Source organism: Tetrao urogallus (genome assembly GCF_951394365.1).
Source record: "Tetrao urogallus genome assembly, chromosome: 4".
NCBI lineage: Eukaryota > Metazoa > Chordata > Aves > Galliformes > Phasianidae > Tetrao > Tetrao urogallus.
In genome coordinates this window covers 59950492-59969512 of record NC_136817.1, presented here as the reverse complement: position 1 = coordinate 59969512, position 19021 = coordinate 59950492, and the positions used below count along the sequence as shown (strand labels likewise).

The window sequence follows — 19021 nt, the reverse complement described above, 5'->3', positions numbered from 1 at the left end:
TGACAGCATCTACAAATATTGGGAGAAATGAGTCTAGCCATCACACTTCTCATTTCTCTACACAACTTTCATTAAAATTTAATGCCTCTGTAACTGCAAAATCAAACAAAACCCACGTAACAGCATTCTCTGTGCAAGAGGCACATGCAAATCAAGGAACTTGTGAGTGCTGATGGAACTGCCCAGTATCACTGTGAGGCCACTCACAATCACCTCGCACAGTGATCGGGAGAAAGAATCTCTGAAGGCAAAGTAATGTCTGAACAACCTGATAGCCTCTTATGATGACATGGCTGACTTGGTGGATGAGTGAAAAGCAGTGGATACTATTTACACTGATTTCAGCAAGGTTTTCACCACTGTCTCTCATAAAATCCTCAATATCTCAGCAATCCGATGATGCGGTGAAAGTTCACTATTGAAACTTCTAGCTGTTAGACTGGACAGAACAACCTGAAATGGATTTCTGGTCCAACAGATCAGCGGCATGCTCAGCACTAACAGTAAGCTTTGAAAGATCATCAGGTACCGAGAGCTTGGTTCAGACAGAACTGGATTAAGATACAGGCTGTTTTCTGAAATAACAGCTTATGAATCTTGGAAAAAAAAATAGAACCCACAAAGCTGCTGCTGGGAGTTTCATCTTTAACTAAAGCTATTCAGTCAAATACCTGAGAACAGAAGAATATTCTAACAATTTAAAGGCAAGCCAATTTTCATGAAAAAGATTTCATATCATTCCAAAATTGACAATGAAGCCTTGCTGGCCGAGGAGAGATATTTCAGCTGCCCTCAAACCAAAGCCTGATAGGCACAAATGCAAACACTCAATTTGGAATACTTCATACACTGAAATTCGACAGGTCTGCAAATAAGATTCATGCCTTTTTTCTCCCTCAAAGGAAAAAGGCTAAAATTATACAGAGCTAAAAAGAAAGGTAATCTCACAAAATAAAAGGATTGTAACTAACTGTCTGCTGAGGGCTGGAGTAATTAGAAACACACTAACGCCTTTATGCTACTGAAGTTTTTAAACAACCTGTGCTAGGATCCTCTACATAGGATCTGAAACCACGTAACATAGGAATAATGCACTGCTCACATCTTCACTGCATCCTTCCTTATTTTCTCAGAATTCAGGTATGTCCTAAATATGCATAAACACTGTTATCCAGCTTTATGCAAAAGAAGCTTCAAACTCCAAAGCACTACAGTAATAAAGGCTAAGCAAATATTAAGCTTATCAGAGAAGTCTGTAAAAAATATTTGGATTGATAAATTCAATTACTGAACACAAGATAAAACTTCTACCTTAAAAAAATATTAAAACAACTAAGAGAGCTTACATTAAGAATATAGACGTGCAGCTATAAGCTAGCATGCAAAGTAGTAATTATGCTTTCAATGTCTTACCAATCAATAAGATAGATATCTGGAGTTAAGTTATTTTTTTTGAAGTGAGCAAATAGCTTTGGCAGATTTTCTTCAAAGAATACCTCAAATGCAGCAAAGTAAGTCAACATCTGGGAAGACAATAGGGAGAAAAATCAGTTAGTTTTATTATTAATAGGCTTAAATATACTATCTGTTGTTGGATTAACATTTTTCAAAAAGAGGATCATATAAATTACACAATACAGTAGAACTAATCATTCACATAAAAGACAGCACCTGCAAGTTAAAGACCTGTTCTATATATTGATCTCATATTAAACAATATAATTATTGTTTTGGGTCTTGGCTAGCTTCCTTTGGAAAGAAAAATACCAGCAGGAGAGAAGTTATTTGCTGATTACTCAAAATAATTACGATAATGGAATGGTGCTTTATGTTTGTGGCAGTAAGCTAATATTACACTGAGTAAAATCCAAGACCCAATGGATTAAAAAATGAATTATCAAACTAAAACAATTTAATAGCCCACAGCAAGAGTGAAGAGTTCAGTTGGCTCCAATCATAAATCATATTATAATGTCAAAGCTTCTACTGTGTAACATTTTAAAACAAGATAAGTCATTTCCATTGCAAAGAGGGAGAGAGAAAGGTCACACAGAAGAGTTGAAGATCAGGACAAAACATCTATGGTAAGAAAAACAGATTGCAGCCCCCAGCTGATATCTTATCTGCCCTGCTTTTAATGTGAAGATTTCTGTGGTATTTTAAAAATTGAATGTTTAATGCAAATTTCATAACAGAGAAGTGTTGGAAAATCTTCATATCCAACTAATAGTTAAAAAGAAAAGGCTTTTTAGCTTTTCTACTTCAATTCTCTTAATATTGCACGAAGAGACGCTCAACAAAGTCCTTGAATGACTCAGTATTTTTAATGCAATATCCCAATTAAAGCAGTAAAGGGTAGCTATGATTTCTTTGAAGCGTGAGTTGTATCTGCACACTTCTCCCCCAGAACATCATGATAGTAAATGAGGAGTCCTTTGTGTGAAATCCCGACAGGGATGACAGGCAATTCCCCATTTTTACCATGTCCTTCAAGAATTTTTCTTCCTATTTCATCTGACTTTAGTGACAGACAGACTACCCTCATTAATAACAGCAAAAGAGAAACTGAGTCAGTAAGAGTTTTAAGGCTTACAAGCCGATATGAGATGAGCATACTGAAGAAAAAAACACACAAAGTTATGTAAAATCTCTGACCTACTAGTTACTGAGAAAGAGCTTCATGATAAACATGAAGCCAAAAACCTAGAAACCCACGTTAGTGAACTGTACAACTAAAACAACTTCCCAATATGTATTTTTAAATGCAAGAAACCCAAGCATCATGTGAGATCTCCAATCATGAAGAGGAAGCAGGTAATGCAACAGACAAAAAAACTTTCAAAATGACAGAATCACAGAATGTCAGGGATTGGAAGGGATCTGTTTACATGCCAGCACCGCAGTAAGAGTTTACTCCATTTCTGAAGACTTTATAGCAGGAATTTTACACAACTGCTATACCACATCTGCTGATGGTAATGCAGGCAGCTGTTAGAAATGCAACATCAGTCCAGGTGTTTATCTCGACCAAATCAACATACAAGAAGGTACCTCACTTAGTAATAGTTAAAAAATCGAGCGTAATAAAACTGTAACCAATAAAAGAAATCAAAAGCAAGCAGGATAGATTATATTACTATAATTTCCACAAGTAACTCTTCCATTGGTTTTATTATTTTCTTAATTAATTTTAGACAAAGCAGCATTTCATTATTGAGCTACAGAACTTAAACACAAAGTTCAGGGTAGACATCAGATCAGTATATAAACCCCCAAAAACCAAAACTGCCTTACTTTGTCTCTAAACTACAAAGTTTTCTTTGTAGTGTGAATCATGGCTTTGTTATTGGACAAAACACTAATATTATTGCTAATATTCTTTCACATAGCAGCACCTTATGGGCACTATCCAAGAAACTCCCAAGAAACATTATTTCAGCTAGTAAGTATCTAATTCCTGCAAATTTAACTGTGACACCACCTTCAGAACAACTGAATTTACATGCAACAGTATTTACATGCTGAATGTGTAAGCACATCCTCCTTTTTCAAGTAATAGAGATGACTGACACTGCTGGTAGCAATGCTGTTGTTAAAAGATTCCCCCAAGGGCATTTACAAGTGATGAGATTCAGAAGCTTCAACAAGAAATTACACATTGGTTTTCCCAATAGAAAATGCTGATAGGATTCCTAGTGTCTTACTGTTGAAGAAACACAAGTGGTCACTGTTGATGTACGCCACTTCCATGATTTATTTTCCCCACTTCAACCCTTGAGAAGCAATATCCTATTTTTATAGTATCAGATGGTAACTAAGTGAGAAGGAAATGCAGAATGCCACTTATTTTTTGAAAATTGGATAAATAAAAAGGAGATGAGTCTGATTTTGTTATGGTACACAAGTAGCCCTCTGTACATACTAACAAGAAATGTCAGACAATTCAGAGATTTAGCCACCCAACCTTCACTGAACATAAGGGGCAGATGGGAGGACTGTCTGCTCATCTGATTCCCCAATGCCATCTTTAAAGAAACTGTCAGAGAATAAGGGATGGGAAACAGCTTTTCCTGCAACAGACTATTTTTAGCAACATATCAGCTTGGGATGAGAAGTACCTTCAAACCACGTCTGAATGCTGTTTTCATCTTTCAGCTCAAATTGAAACACACTTAAAATAATATTCTCATGATTATTCGCTGAGAATCATAAGACAGAACAACTTCACTTGTACCTTCAAACTTCCAGTGTGGTATTCGGTTTTGTTTGCTGGTTGTTTTTTGAGGGGATGTGTCTGTGCTAGTTTTCAATTCTTTTTAAACAAGTACGTAGCATTGAAGTTAATTCTGACATTTTCCAGGCTACTGAGGTTATAATTTTATTTTAAAACTTTACCATCAACATGTAGACTAGAGTTTCAGCGCATACTTACAAGGCCATGGTCCACACGGAAAAACGCCATTTGACAGGGCTTATTTAAAAGGTTAGAAAAAGCAATGAAGGCATCTGCAGTGTCCAAGTTTAAGATCAGTACTGCTGCTATGAAAGACATGCCCTGCACCTGAAGAAAGGAGAAGCGTTACATTCAGCAAGAACTGCATTCCCGCAAGAACACTGCCACATTTTGCCCTCACAATCACTAGTGTTCAGTGCACTCACTGCACTGTTGAATTTTGCAGAACTTTCCGAAAGGGAGGATTTTTTAAACCATGCAACCATTTGGTATTGAATGCAGAGAGTGTGGAAGCTAACAATCCCCATGTTGCCTCACAGAATCAAAGAATGGCTTGGGCTGGAAGGGACCTCAAGGATCACGAAGTTCCAACCCCCCTGCCACAGGAAGGGCCACCAACCTCCCCATTTAATACTAGACCAGGCTGCCCAGGGCCCCATCCAACCTGGCCTTGAACACCTCTAGGGATGGGGCATCCACAACCTCTCTGGGCAGCCTGTTCCAGCACCTCACCACTCTCTCTGTAAAGAATTTCCCCCTGACATCAAACCTAAATCTTCCCTCCTCCAACTTAAAATTATCTCTCCTGTCCTGCCATTATCTACCTGTCCAAAGAGTTGATTCCCCTCCTTTCAAAGATTCCAAGCACAATCCTAAGGAAGGCCAAGATGACTGCCATTTCAAACACACAGAATAAAGATTTTTTTCTGAAGAACAGAATGAAGATTTGTTCTGATTCCTCTTCTAATGATGAGATCAATGTATTCTGATTTGTGGAAATCCAGACTAGACTAGGACTCTAGAGACTAAAGCCATTCCTTTTTCAATCATTAGCTGGTCAGTTATGGAGAGATGCCATTACACACATTTCATTCAGCATAAGCTCATGATACTGCTGCATTTTCCACACAGCATATTATGGAGCTGACACCGACCCTAGCCAAAGACTGCTCACTCAAAGGGTGCAGTGCTGCCATCACTGTGTCACACGGATCAAGATGTGACAGTCCTTCCTGCAAACCAGAGGAACAAGCTCCCCCTCCTCACACAACAGCTTCCATGCCAAATGAAGGACACCATCTGATCTCCCCTTCTTCTAGCACCCTAACAATCACGTTCAGAAGTTTTGTGCCAAGTAGCCAGTGCTGCTCAGAGAACAGGAATGGCATCTGTGTACATCAGCCTTCTGTAAAACAACTGCTGCCAAATAAAGAACAAGCTCCTATCTATATCTTTGCTCTGTTTTTGCTATTGGTTTTTGTTGTTCTTATGCCTTTTTTTTTTTTTTTTTTTTTTCTTTCTTTCTTTCTTCAGACTAAATAAAGGATATGGAATCCACTCTGTCCTTTCATAATCACTCCCAATACTTTTAGGGAGCTCACACTGCCTGGATTGATGTTGCTTTATAGGCTGTTACACAGCTGTTACAGACTGTAAATAGCTCACTATGCTAAGGTGCAGAAATGTATATAAAGAGGAGTAACAAACACTACAACAGAATGATCTCAGTAACACTGCCATTAAGAACAGCATGTACTTCAACGGATCCATTAACTACATCTTCTCTTTCAACTCCAATTTTCAAGAACTAAAAATATGTACTTTTGACTTTTCCAATGACTTAAAACGTTAAAAAGCTTAAATTTAGCAACAGAACAATTACATGAGACACACTTCTCAAGCGTGTGTTGGAATTCAAGCATACAGAAACCCCACAATTAGTCACAAAATAACTCAACACTGGTCTATGAAGGCCTGTTGAAGAACTTTCCCTCCCCCTCACTCTCCCTCCCCATCCCAGATGAAAAGTTCACTTACATATCCTACGTCAGGTCTGTAACAAGTATAGGCTCCTAAAATACTGTGCAATGTGTCATGGTAAGGACCACCCTATAATTTAACAAAAGCGAGACAACATATCTAAGCACACTGCAAACACATTAAAAACTCTTCAATGTTACTGACAGTTTGCATTACTTCTGATAACTCATTATTACTCACATCATTTTATTCATGTTTCCCAAAGCAGCTCTGAACATCCCCAAATCTTTTAACCTTAGATGCTTGTAACAACTGCATATACAAGTATTACAGATGCACAGTTGTATCAGTTACATATGAAATCCTTGTACAAGACAAATGTAAGCCTAAGAGATTCATTACAGCTTAGCAGCATTTTGGTAATTGTGCCAAGAAAGCAGAACACTAATGAGAACTACTTAATTGTCTATTAGACTAGAGGCAGAATGCAATCATGAACAGAATAGTCAGAACAGCAATATGCTGTAACGCACGCACAGCATATCAAGCATATCAATGACTCTATAGCTGGAAAGAATTTCATGCTGTTGCCTATTAACAGCTGCCATAGCTTACACCAATGATAACTGGATGAGAATTTCTAAAGGAAGATATTTTTTACCCAAAAATGTTGGTTCATCACAATCCAAACTTTTTTTACGGGGACATCAAAAATTTTTATAGGACAAAATATTTGCTTAAAACAAGTCACTAAAGCATACCAAAAGCATGCAAGTTACACTCATATTTAATGGACTCAAAAAAAAAAAGGAAAAAAAAAATCCAATCTTTCCTGCCTGAGGTTTGCTTTCTCACTTCCCATGCATTTGCAATGCAGCTGTGCTGATTCATTGACTTGGAAACATTAACCTGTACCACTTGGACAGAAACCAGCGTGAACTGGGCTCTATGAACCCAAACACGATGGTTAACTAACAGATTGTTTCTTCTGTCTCTTCAAAACATACAGTATCTTAAGGCTAGTCTTTTTTGAATTTCCCAAATCTGTAAGAACTTTTTCTCTCAAGATGTCTACTCCTTTTTTGTAGCAGACTGCTTCAACCAGGGGACAGACAAGATCACATAAACTTATTTTCTCAAGAAAAGACAAGTTGAACGTTAACACTGCTTACCTGTTGGAATATACAGAGGTTAGGAAACGTTCTTGAGATATCCAGTTTTATTAACTCCAAACTTGCTTCTCTGTCAGCTGTAGAAAATCCAGCATCTACAAAAGCCAAAGTTACTGCCCTTATTACATGCATCAGTGTACACCTTTTCCCCCCACAACTGTTATGGAGTCAATAGGGTAGAAAGAAAGAGAGGGAAGCAAGGTAAAACATGGCAGAAATTTCACTGGCATTCTTTGACAAACAAATAGGCGCACGAGTCTGATGGCTTTCAAAGAAGACTTCCAATATTCATTGCATAGTCACTTCTGTGGAGAGCTTCTGGTGAGAGAAGATCTAAAGAACTATAGAACAGATGTCACCTATCTCTTCTACTGTTGGCTCACATTCCAAAATCTTATTTACTCTTTGTATGTGTTGTTACAGATCATAGTCCAAAACTGAAACAGACCTCACCAAAAGTAAATTTCTAAAGCACCTGAGACCCAAAAACTTCAGTTCTATTTCATTCGTCCTGGTTAATTATAGTTGGGAACTACCTATTGTTACTTCTGGAGTAGTGAAAAAATAAGACTTGTCACTAGCAAATAGCAGTAATTTATAACAACCGCATGAAGATGGACATTCCAGAAAATAAAACGCAAGAGAAAGCTGGAAATGTACCCAATGTCATCATAATTAAGATGCAGGAAATTGCTTCTTAAGAAAACAAAGTTGGGGGTTTCCAACTAACCATGCTTTTCTGTGGATAAACACCAGCAGTACGTATGTTCTCCTTTTTCTGCTCAGTATAATTATTTACCAAAGACAAATTTCAAACAGTAGTGTAATAATTTCAAAAATACAACTCCTCTCACCAATTAGTAAATCTCAAACCACTTCATGTGCAAAAATAAATTGCTTCTCTCTGAAACATGCCCAGGAGATGGACCAAAGCTGCACTGAGGAACTGAAATTTAACTTTCTGCTATGTTTTGAGTTTCAATTACAAAACTGCAGAGGCAACAAAATATTTGTGTTTCAGTTCAAATTAGAATCTCCTAAATGTTCTTAGTTTTCCAACAAATTAGGTATCAATTCATAACTGCACTTAGAGAAAGATTTTGAAGAAAAACTGAACAAGCATGGCATGTAAGAGACAAGATTCATTAAAAGAAAGAATGCAGCTATTTTTTCCAAAAGTAAGTTTGTTTGTTTTTTTTAAAATCAAATTCATCTTCATAGGTTTGTGTTTTTTGTTTTTTTTTTTAAATCTTAACTTAAGAAACAATTTAACCAAATCTTTTATTCTGTAGCACAGCACAGGTTATTCACCAGAAGAAAACCTACCTTCACATTCTACCTCAGCCCCTACCGTGCTACGTGATCGCCATTTCTCTTTGGCACGAGCCAGACAAATATCATACAGTTCTGGAAAAAGAAGAGTAGAGAAAATCAAAGCTGTTATTTGAATACACAAGTGCTTACTGTCAAGTACCAACCATGCACCATATGAGCAATGCTGCTCCAGCATACTAACAGCAGTACATGTGACATACTAATTGAATTTTTGATGATGGTTCTGAAAGACCCGTTCCACTGACCTGTAATTTAAGATCGAGAAAGAGGGAAAGGCAATCAAGGCAGAAATTGCATTCTATGTTCAAGCAATCATTTTTTCCTTCCATAGCACTGACATTCAAAGTTACAGTCTGAACAGGTAGCTAGGATAAGACTCCCAAATTCAAGGCAAGAACTAAACCGGAGGTAAATGAACCAAACACAGAAAAGCAGCACAATACTAGCAAGAATACAGGCAGTCTACTGTCCTTCCATACTGGAATTAATTACTCTTTCAAAACTGCTCTGCTGTTGTGTGAAGTAGCACACTACTTCTGTTTTCAGAAACATACATATAAGCAGATGGACTAATTTTCCTGGAAGTCTTTCAATCTCATAAGCCCTAACTTCTTGCTCTAAATCGAGAGACTGCATACTCACAGGCATTACAACCAGTAGCAATTCTAACATGAAAAAAAAGTAAAAAATCTTGAGTAGTTCTGATCATTTCTGTGTAACATTAAAGCAAGACACAATGGTGGCAATAATCAGAAACAATTCATGGCAACAGTCCTAGAAGAGCTACAAGATTAAAAGATACAGCATTTTTGAACAAAGCATGTAAAAGCACCAGAAATAAAACCTAAGCAGATAAATACTTCATGCCCACAAATCAGATTCTGATGCAACTCAGTAATACAAGACTCATTTCTCTTCATATCACAACGCAGACAAGATGACAGTCTCACCATGGGTGATGTTTAACTCGTTGCCAATTGCCAAGCTCCAGACTTTGCCTCTCACGCTCGGTGGAATGCCCTGCCACCATAACTCTCGAACTTTGCGGGAACAACACCTGTCCAAAACAAAATGCATTCTAAGAAAGACTTCATTGACAGCTGAACTGTAAATGTGTCTTCTTACCATAGCTAAAGGGATACAGACCAGAATGAACATCAGTGAGCCAAGAAGTCAAACCAGATTGGCATATATCAATTCTTTAGTACTACTTTGTCTTGAACTGCAAAAGGAAAGCTTCCTTCCTTCTGAAGTTAATGGTTTATTTTGACAGAAGCAGTGCAGTCACAGTAACTGTAACATTCCACCATAGATGACCAGCAAGAGTTGTAAGGAACAGTAATAAAGAAGTGAAAAGTAGACCCATATCTAAGCCATTGCATATGCTAAAGTCTGGACAGACTTAAAATTCCATGTAGAATTAAATACATAAACAAGTTACAAGGTCCTCTCTCGGTCATCACTTCCTTGTGCAAACGACACATGCAGTTACCCACTCAGCTTTGCCACTCCAGCTCTCCAGCATGAAGCAGCAATTTTCAGGTAGAAGCACAAAAGACATTTTAACAGAACACAGGCATAGAAATTGCTACAGCTTCCAGGAATGACAAAGAACCCAGCAATGCAATGACCTGAAAGTGGATTCTCAATTAAATGTAAAATATGGAACACACTGAGGAACTTTGGGCTTTGTAAGCCACGAAGAGTAAAATGCATACTTAGATTTACAGCAGACACGACATACACCTTCAACTACTGAAGACAGACATTTAATCTACAGTTTATTTATGCTTTATTTCACACTTGGTTCTCTAATTCAGTTGCATTTTCTAGCACTTCACATCAGTATTTCTAATACTGAGCAACTGAATATCATTAAGCAAGCTGCATTTATAAGAGTTGTGGTGGCTTTTGTTATAGCTGTATTGTTTTTCTGCTCTCCAGATTAGAAGGGGCTGCTTTTTATTGTTGTAAAGTCCATGAAAAACTGGAGAGCGGAGGTAGCTTACCAACTGCATGCGCTGTGTTTTGTAGAAAATTTTGTACTATTTCAGCTTTTTTTAAACTACTTTCTCTCTACTTTTCTTTTCCATCATCTGATTATCTCAGCAGGTCTACCACTAATTCAAGAGGCTTAATAGTACCATGCACATACTTCATGTTTGATACTGAAACATCAAGCTCAAGATGTAGTCAAGAAAAAAGCTCATTTTTGATAAATGCAATTAAGCTTTTTGCTTTTACATTTTCTTTCATGGATCACTTCTCACTCTTTTACAGCTTCCAAATATCTCCAATTCCCACTGAAGACCAAACAATGAGAATTAGAACTGCATTACTTTTTATCACCTTATCAAACTAATGAAACTTATGTTACTCACTATCTTTGTCACTGTGTGAAGATGACTTTCAAACAAAAGTTACCAACACCATTTAAAATTACACTTGCTAAATATGTAACTTCTCTTCAGGATATAGAAGAGTTTTAATTAAAACTCAATGTAACATACTGTCTTACATAGTTTCCCAGTTGGGCAAGATTTCATTGTTCCAAGTTAAAACAGCATTGCCAATGCTATCTTCCAGCTTGCAACGTTCCTCCAGTTGCTTCTTTCTCTTCTGGGCTTCTTTAAGCTCTGCAGGAAAGCAATTTATTTATTTATTTATTTTTAGTTTAATAAAAATCAGGAAAAAAAAAAAGAAAGTTGGCTATTCATGACTACATAGCCATGTAAAATCACCTTACATACATCCACATTTCCAGCAGACTATTCCAATTCTAAAATTTTAATGTATGGTTATTCTAAATGTTCTACATCACAAATCTACAAACTGAAAACTCCCAGAATAAAATCCTACATTTTTCATGTTCAGTTTAAATGTATTTTACATCTTTGCATTACCATGCAGTGCTTCTTTTATTGCATCATCAACTACTGTTTGTTCCACAGACAAATTTGTTAAATGTGATTTAACAGACATCAGCAGACACTTAGAGATTCACAGTGGAAATACAGAACCTGTCTGTGTGTGAGCACACACAGCCTACAATATGGGCAAGTGCTGATTGGCAAGGAAAACTAATTGCAGGATGCCACACACCACATTCTTTGGAATGAACACAACACCACTTGTTGGGTTCACTTTAAAGCACAACAGAAGCTGGGGCTGAACCACACCAACTGCCTCCACGAACCTCTGGCTTTGATATAACTTCTCTCTAAGTCTGTTTTAAACACAGACACATTTTTCTCTAAACAAAAACAGTGCTTACACACTTTGATTTCCTGACCTCTACACAACACATTACTCTGCCAAGTCGTTCACCTGCAGAGGTTGTAGGCAAAATGTTTTTTGTTTTTCTGGAGGTACTTATCTGATAGAATCACATACTCTCATCTAGTGAAGACAGCAGAAAAGCTTGGCCCACTGCCTAACCTGAGCATCACTCCATTTCTCCCAAACCACCTACTGTATGTGCACAGCAGGAGAGAGTCTTCTCTGGACCACTACCTGCTACATGAACATAGTGACACGGAGAAACACAAGACAGTGACACAAGTCACACAAGATATATACACAAGACACACAAGATAGTGACACAAGAAAGGGTAGGAAGAACTTTCCCACCAAAACTACAATGGAATATTTTAATTAAAATGACAACTGTAGAAAGCAAGGAAAAGTCCTGAGTTCGTGCCACTTTCCCACTGCTTCATATAGCTTAGACGAGCTGGAAAAACAGTATTTCCAGAAGCTCTCCTCCTACACACAACTTCCATGCGTCCAGATTTCCTATCACTGCAATGATTGGTTTTATTAGAAGGCTGAGACAGTACAAAATAATCTGCAAGAAACCACTGCAATCAGCTCCACCTGATGTGAGCAGTATAGTGCTACTGAGACACTGCTGTGAAGCCAGACAAGAAATGAGAAGCAAAACCTGAGGAAAGATGTAAATTTTAAGTGAGAGACTGATTATCAAATAAAATTACTGCACTTCCTGCATTGAAACTACACGTACTTATGTACCACAGCCTCAATAAATTGTTCCTGGAATAAAACTCTAACATATTTTTAGTTATTTAAAACTAAACTCTTGGGGCTTTTTAATGAAACTACTTTTGTCTTTCTCTCTTTTCTGGATTGATTCTTCTTTGAAGGGAAGTACAAATCCCTCATGACACAGAAAAACTGAATGACATAAGTATATTTCAAGCTTAGAAACAGCCATTAACTTTACTGCTTTCTTCTGAAGAAAAGAAATTCCATCACCTCTTTTTTTTGCTTGAACCACCATTTCTTCGTACTGCTGCCTGTGTTTCTGAGCTTCTTCTGCTGGTTTTGCTGGGAGGTTCCTTAAATTAAAAGAAGCAGTATTTCAAGTTGCCACATCCATCTAACAACAATTCTAGGCACTTCTAAAAGAAAAGCATAATGCTGCCCAACACCAAAATATTTGATTAAGGAGTAGTCCAACAGATTCTTGGAAAGATTTTTTTTGCCAGAGTCAGCGGAAGAGAAGGAAAGAACACTTGAACAGCTATGAGTACTTTTATACACAAAATATGCTGAGCAATTTCCTTCTGTTCAGCAATTTCAGCATTTTTATTATTAAACCAACTGAAGCCACACACTAATCTTCATAAATAAAAGGGATATAGTGGTACATAACTAGCTGGTAGTTTTACTTTAAACTGAGCACTACAGATAAAGACCTTATTCACTCACTGCATACCTCACTTAAGGACTACATCCACAGCTTTCTTCACTCATGCAGTAATGGCTCGCTGCACCAGCTTCCTCCTTCTGTTCTCAGAGACCCCATTTCTCTTTTAGAAAGCTTAACTCCCTCCCCTCACTTCTACAGCAACAAGCAGTAGCCATTCTGTGCATTTTCCACTCACTGAGATCAACGCAGCCATTTTCTATTAGTGATTAAAGTAAAATCTCTACCATACAATACACATGCTCCTGTATCAGATCACACTAACTTTAGCTAATATTAATAATTAACATAATCACTATGTATCTCGTGCAACTATAGGATCACCAAAACATCAAAACAGAAAATAAGTATTTTGTTCATCATTGTATCGTATTTCTAGGGCAGTTAATAACTTTAGTTAATAAAAAAGAAACACAAAAATTAATGTGTGTACTCCTGCACAGTCTCAGACATAAGGCAGCTTCTAGCTGTCAATGCAGACATCATCAATAGCAGCATGTTTTACTATTTACATAATCACATTACCTGTAAAGCATGCAGAGCCATATGCTACACACCTACAAATGTTTTTAAGAATCAAGACTGTAACAAGAATACAAGAAATTGATTTGCACATCAATGTAATTGTTACCCATAAAGAATGATTTTTTCCAGTTTCACTTAAGTAAGCTGACTGGCTCCTTTTCATAAATCCAAAATCCTTATAAAGGGTGTGAGTGCAGGGAAGTTTGGAACAGAAAACCAGAAGAAATGATTCAAATTCTACCAATTTGAACTTCGCAACTGAAATTATTTGTTCCTTCTCTTAATGACATCATCACATAAGTGACAAGATGTATCTATTGAGATTCAACACTGTCCAGTTAAAGCTACAGAAACTACAAAATATTAACTGATTTTTTCCTTAGAGCTTTACCTAAACCCTACAAGTGAGACCAAAACCAAGAATGGCTCTTTTGGAAATAAAATCTCACTGCATTTCTTGGAAGTCTTTATTTATTTATGTATTTATTTTCGCAGACAATCAACAAGAAATTACTTGAAGCCTAATAGGTAGGGGAAAAAAAGCCAACTAAAAAAAACCAACAAAAAAGGCTCTTTACAGAGATTCATTAGAGGTTGGCACTGTTGCTCAGTTTCCTCTATTAGAGGGAAGAAATCATGATTCAACTGTCTACAATTTAAAAAAAAAAAACAACAACTTTTCTTAGGAAAAAAGTAAAATCTGAATGTTATCCGGTAATGTCCCATAATTGAATCAATCTGATTACTGTGTCTCAGAATATGCCACATAAAGAATGATTTTAAGAGACAAGTTTTATTTAAAACAAATAAGCCAGTATGCACTGCTTCCAGCTGTACACAAGAAAACTTACTATTACAAATAATTCCTCACTGGTTGTTTTGGGGGTACCGAGAAATCTTGCAGTCTACCAGCCAACCAAAAAGTGTCTTAAATGACCTTACAACTAAACTAGTTTGATAGGAGGATTTTTTGGTGTACATTTATTCATGAAAACATATACCACGTTATGCCAGTTCTTTGTATCAATGCACTGCTCTATTAAAAATGCAGACAACATGTCTGCAAGACTTGATACTGTCCACAAATTGACTAAATGCAACTGGATTTGTGAAATTCGGGGGTAAAAAACTATGAGAACAGGTACAAATAAATCTTTCTAGAGTTAGTCTGCACATGCAATAATCTCATTACTGAAACACAAGCACCAAAGAACTTGAGTTCCTGACAACCTTTATCACGTGATGCTGATTCCACTGCAGAACAATCATTATATCATTTCATTATTTATATGGGTTTGATCTTTCTCCACGCAAACAAAGATACTTTATCCTTGCTTCTCAATTTCTCTAGCTCATACCAGCTTCATTCTTATCTTTATGCTCTCAAAGGGAAAATAAAAATTCCTTGTGTTTAGAATTATTCAAAACTAAAGCTCAAAAAATGTTTTTACTATAAAATTACTTCTTTAAAGTAAGTTTGAATAATTTTCCTCATAACCATCACACCTGCATATTCATTAACCTGAAACAAAAGTATTTAGATTTAAAATCATCTGTCTGAACTGGAGCAATCAAATCCACGCAGTAAGAGCAGCTTTGCTAGCCCCATTCTGAAGGGGCTGTGATGTTTCCCAAAACTTACGCTGGTCTGTCCTCTAAAATAAGTGCAGTAGTGGAGAGTGGCTCAAAATCAAGATTCTTCCTCACATTCTGCTTAGGAGAGAGAGGTCTGTGAGCTCGTCCAGTTTTTTCTTCATATTCCTAGAGAAGACAAAGGACAAGTTACAAAAGTGGAGAACACCAAAATGATGCTCGGGAGAATTAAACAGGGTCAATAAAAGACACCAAGATAATGCTCTTGAATCTCTGCCCAACTGCAATCTCTTTTAAGCTTTTCAGCTTGAGTCAACTCAGAACTGAAAACAATGTTAAAATTTAAGTTCAAAAGTGAGTTCCCATATCTACCTTCATTACTTCTAATTTTAAGTTCCTCTGTCTGGAAGCTCTTATAAAATACCGCTAAGAACAAGCTTTGAAACAGCACACGCTACCTGAGGTGTGAAAAAGATCTATTCAATATTTTTATCTACACTGTTTTCAAATCAAAGCCAAAAGCTACCATAGGCTTCTTGTCTTAACATCTCATTGTGAGATTTCTCCTTCTCAGCTTATTTTCAGTGTCTCACCAGAGGCTGGGGAGGAGTGTTTTGGGGTTTAAAATCACAGTTCCTATAATGCCTTGAAGTACAACAATCCTAAATCATAACAAAGCGTAACGTCACATTGTGTTTGGGATATCAATGACATTTTAAATAAAACTTCACCAATTTTGCCATTTCCAAAAGACACTTTCTTTCTAATATAGCTTACTTATACCATTTCTATTTAAAAAATAAAAATTGCACATAGTACTTTAAAAATGAAGCGTTATAACTGAGCACTGTGAAAGGTGTTCCAACCAGCCTTTCTTTCCCCCTTTCTCCTGCCAGCACAAACAGCTCCTTCACATGGTACTGATTTCTGTCAACCTAACCTGCCAGTTATGTAAAAAAAAATTCCTTGTGCAAAAGATCCAACCCCTCAAATACAACCAAACTGTCTGGATCATTCAGAAACCAGAATGGAGTGTCAACTACTAAGAGAAAGCCCTTCTCTTCCTCCTTAAATACAGAAACACACAGTTGAAAGCAGAACCATATTAACTCTTCTATTTTATGCTGCCCAACTCAATTCTAGTTCAAGTTAGTTCTGTGGGACTCGCAGACCGAGTCCTGTGAAGCCCTTGGGATGCAGAAGAACTCCCTCCTTGTTTACGAACAGGGCAGTGTCTCAGCATTCAATCCTGTGATGCCTGCATTGCTGTGACGGGAAATACTGTCATGAATTTGGAATGTCTGCCTCATTAATACCAGTTAATGCTGCTATGCAAGGCAGCTGTTTGAAAACAAGGAAAAGAACAACAACAAAACAGAAGCATTTAAACTACTGAACAGTATGTAGCTTTGACTATTAGAGTGAGCAGTGATACCGACAAAGCTCTTGGTTAAAAAAAGTCTACTGAGAAAATAAGCAAACAAATGTAGTTGAAAAGGTACTGAGACAGACACTTACTCAGAATGCTAAGACACTGTTCTTACATGAATAACTCCTCGCAGGCAGCTGACAGCGACAGTGCATCAGCATACCTTAGTGCCCATCAGTGGGTGGTGGGCTGCTCCACTGACAGAGGAGCACACCCACTACACTTAGGGGATGAAAGAGAGGCTTATTCTTTTTTTTTGTTGTTATTCTATTAGGAGACAGACCTAGCTATTTTCCACAAATTAACATGGCCAAATAATAACCTATATGACTGCTTCCCCAAACAATGTAAACCTTATCCCTAAACCTGATGTTTTTACCACTTTCCTGAGAGTGAAACCAGCTGACATCCGCAAGAGCCTGCAACAAGGCAGAAATCATCACATATCGATCTCCCTAACGCATCACACAACTTGACACGAAAACACAAGCACTCAGTGCTTATTATGTGAGAAATTCCAAAAAAGCAGTCTGATTTTTGCGTAAGAAAATTATTTTCAAGGTCTCCTTTCATTGAAAGACAGTTACAGAGCAAAACTGCTTTAAGAAGGTGCAAAAAACCTCTACAGATTGGGTTACAACAGGGATTTTATTCCCATTATTTGGAAATTAAAATCACCTAAGCACAAACTTCTCCAGACCAGTGCTCTGAACAGCATCTTTCAGGAATTTCTTGATTAATGATGCTTTGTTTTAGAATATTTTGGAGTACAGGTAGCTAGCTACAGCACTGCCATGTTAGCATAGTTATTCACAGCTCTGAAAGGATAAAGCAAAAGCCAATCCCACATTTCAGCAAGCATTCACCCATGTGTTTTACTCAGCATGACTACAGCAAAGAAGCCCTAGCAGCACACAGAATGGGAGTGGCTCATTTCATCAGATTAGCAGTGTAAGTCCTTTGTAGTATTTCCAGTATCAGCCAAAAATAATAAAAACGTCCACTGCATACAAATGATAAGATTGTGCAGGAATTAGGCAAGGTTAAAAAAGACTCACAAGCGCTCTTTACAACGACCTTCTACTTCAGTAGGAAGAGAAGGCAATTTTGAGGAGAGCATTCTGTAGGACACAGCAATAAAACAGATTGAAGCCTCCACAGACTCATACTAAGAGTATTTGCTGACAGGGCAAGCAGAAGCATTTGTACATACCGGCATACTGCAATAGGCTGAACGCACAATGGCTCACTTGAAGCATTTTTCTTTAAACCAGACTCAAATCTCCTGCAGTGACAAACTGTATTTAAACCCTGTATTGAAACTAGGGCTGCCTTACCTAATAGGGATGCAAATTAACTTCATTCAGGATCGATTCAGGATGACCTGATCGCTTATGATTTCGAATACATCCCTAACACCGCGACCGCTCAGGCTTTCCTCCACGTTTGCCGCAGCCAGAGGAGCAGGGCTGAGGTCTGAAGGTGTTTGTAGATAGATACACACAGGGCCGAGGCACAGCGCTCAGGGCTCGGTGCGCGCCGCAGCCCTGCCCGGCAGGAGCAGCACGGGCTGCGGGACGCGGAGCTCTCCGCCAAGGTCACCCGACTTCGCGTGCTCTTTGTTTAAAGGGAGCGGAACACGAAATGCGAACGCCGGGCAACGGGGCAGTGAGAACCACGCGCCGCTCCACTGCCGTGCTGCTTCGCTGGGCTGCGCTGGGGGTGGGAGGGCACTCGCCTCCAGCCGGCAGCCTTCACGCCAAACAAAGCCAAGCGCCAGGGCTCGGCCGGAGAGCCCGAAACGCCCGACCCGCGTCACCTCCGCAGGCTCTCCCCGCCGGCCGCTCCGGACCCCCCTCGTGAGCTCCAAAGGACGACCTCTGCCCGCGCCGCCGCCCCTTCGCTTCGCTTCCCTTCCCTTCTTCTTCCCCGAGCGGCCGCCCGGCCGCGCTCACCATGAACGCCGCGGAGCCTCACCGGCCGCGCCGCCGCAGCCCCATGCCCGTGCCGCTCCGGGACCTGGC

General features: G+C 38.4%; 1 protein-coding gene across 1 annotated transcript in view; it reads right to left on the bottom strand.

Annotated features, from left to right (window-relative positions):
- The window catches only part of TBC1D14 (TBC1 domain family member 14), a gene marked incomplete at both ends in the record, with an annotated part of 64647 nt that overhangs the window by 9362 nt on the left and 36264 nt on the right, over nt 1-19021 (bottom strand). The window contains 9 exons of the mRNA XM_079535132.1: nt 1414-1523; nt 4433-4561; nt 6272-6343; nt 7387-7481; nt 8713-8793; nt 9672-9778; nt 11240-11357; nt 12997-13079; nt 15618-15736. Coding sequence (XP_079391258.1) covers nt 1414-1523; nt 4433-4561; nt 6272-6343; nt 7387-7481; nt 8713-8793; nt 9672-9778; nt 11240-11357; nt 12997-13079; nt 15618-15736 — 914 coding nt within the window. The remainder of the gene's footprint in view (nt 1-1413; nt 1524-4432; nt 4562-6271; nt 6344-7386; nt 7482-8712; nt 8794-9671; nt 9779-11239; nt 11358-12996; nt 13080-15617; nt 15737-19021) is intronic.